General features: G+C 61.6%; 1 protein-coding gene across 1 annotated transcript in view; it reads left to right on the top strand.

Moving 5' to 3' along the window:
- The first annotated feature begins 231 nt into the window (after nt 1-231).
- Nucleotides 232-1,074, top strand: part of ATP4B (ATPase H+/K+ transporting beta subunit) — a 4,795-nt gene continuing 3,952 nt past the window's right edge. The window contains exon 1 of the mRNA XM_021717599.1: nt 232-400. Within this exon, the coding sequence (XP_021573274.1) occupies nt 232-400 (169 nt within the window). The remainder of the gene's footprint in view (nt 401-1,074) is intronic.

Here is a 1,074-nt window from a genome sequence, read left to right as displayed (position 1 = left end):
AGGAGCCTGTGTGTGCGGAACGCCCGGGCAGGCGTCTCCACAGACAGGCGCGGTCGGCGGGGGCTGGGGGCTGGGAGGGACTGTGCCTGGGGCCGGGTGTCCATCTGGGGGAAATGAGAATGCTCTGGAACTAGATGGAGCATGGCCACCAACATCGTGGACGTCTGAAATGCCGCGGAGTTGTGTGCTTGAAAAGGCAGACGCACACGTTTGCGTCGTGTGATTGAGCGGATGTTAAAGCCACCCGCGGCGTGGCCGCCTCTGCCCACAGTGTGGATCAGCCTCTACTACGTGGGCTTCTACGTGGTGATGACCGGACTCTTCGCCCTGTGCATCTACGCGCTGATGCGGACCATCGACCCGTACACGCCGGACTACCAAGACCAGCTGAAGTCGCCAGGTGAGCATCGGGGCCGGCTCTGGGAGCAGATCCACCCTCCCTGCACCTCCTGGTCCCAAAGCCACTTCCCAAGTGCAGCCCAGAGAAGTCAGCTGGGCCTGAGGGCGCCGTGGGGACGCGCACGGCCGAGGGCCTCTGCGTCCCCCCAGCCTGGCTCCTCCCTCTCCTCCCCAGGGCCAGGAGAGCCCCTCGGTTCCTCTGGATGAGGAAGCGGACCCCACGTGATGAAGTCTGGGCTTTAGTTTGAATGATTAGAGCAAGGCTTTTGTCGTAGAGAGATCTTGCCGCCCACCCCCTGGATATGCCGTCTGTGCGCGTGGAGTGTTTCCGGGAGGACATACAAAGACCTGGTCACTGGGGCCTGCCGGGAGGTTGGGCCGAAGGGTCTATGAGGAAGAGCCCTCGGCTGCCCGGCAGTGCAGGGAGGGCCAGGAGAGAGTCCCGGGAGAGAGTCCCCAGAGGGCCGCAGGACGTCAGTCTTCAGCGCGCAAATACAGAATTCCCTTCTTCCTTTTATTTTATTTTATTTGTTATTATTATTTTTAGAGACAGGGTCTCGCTCTGTCGCCCAGGCTGTAGCGCCGTGGTGCAATCACAGTTCACGGCAGCCTCGACCTGGGCTCAAGTGATCCTCCCTGCCTCAGCCTCCCGAGCGGCCTGGACTACAGGTGTGC

This window comes from Carlito syrichta, unplaced genomic scaffold (genome assembly GCF_000164805.1).
Source record: "Carlito syrichta isolate Samal-C Ts95f unplaced genomic scaffold, Tarsius_syrichta-2.0.1 Scaffold109674, whole genome shotgun sequence".
Taxonomy (NCBI): Eukaryota; Metazoa; Chordata; class Mammalia; order Primates; family Tarsiidae; genus Carlito; species Carlito syrichta.
The sequence above is the reverse complement of the archived record's forward strand: the minus strand, read 5'-3'. Positions and strand labels throughout refer to the sequence as shown.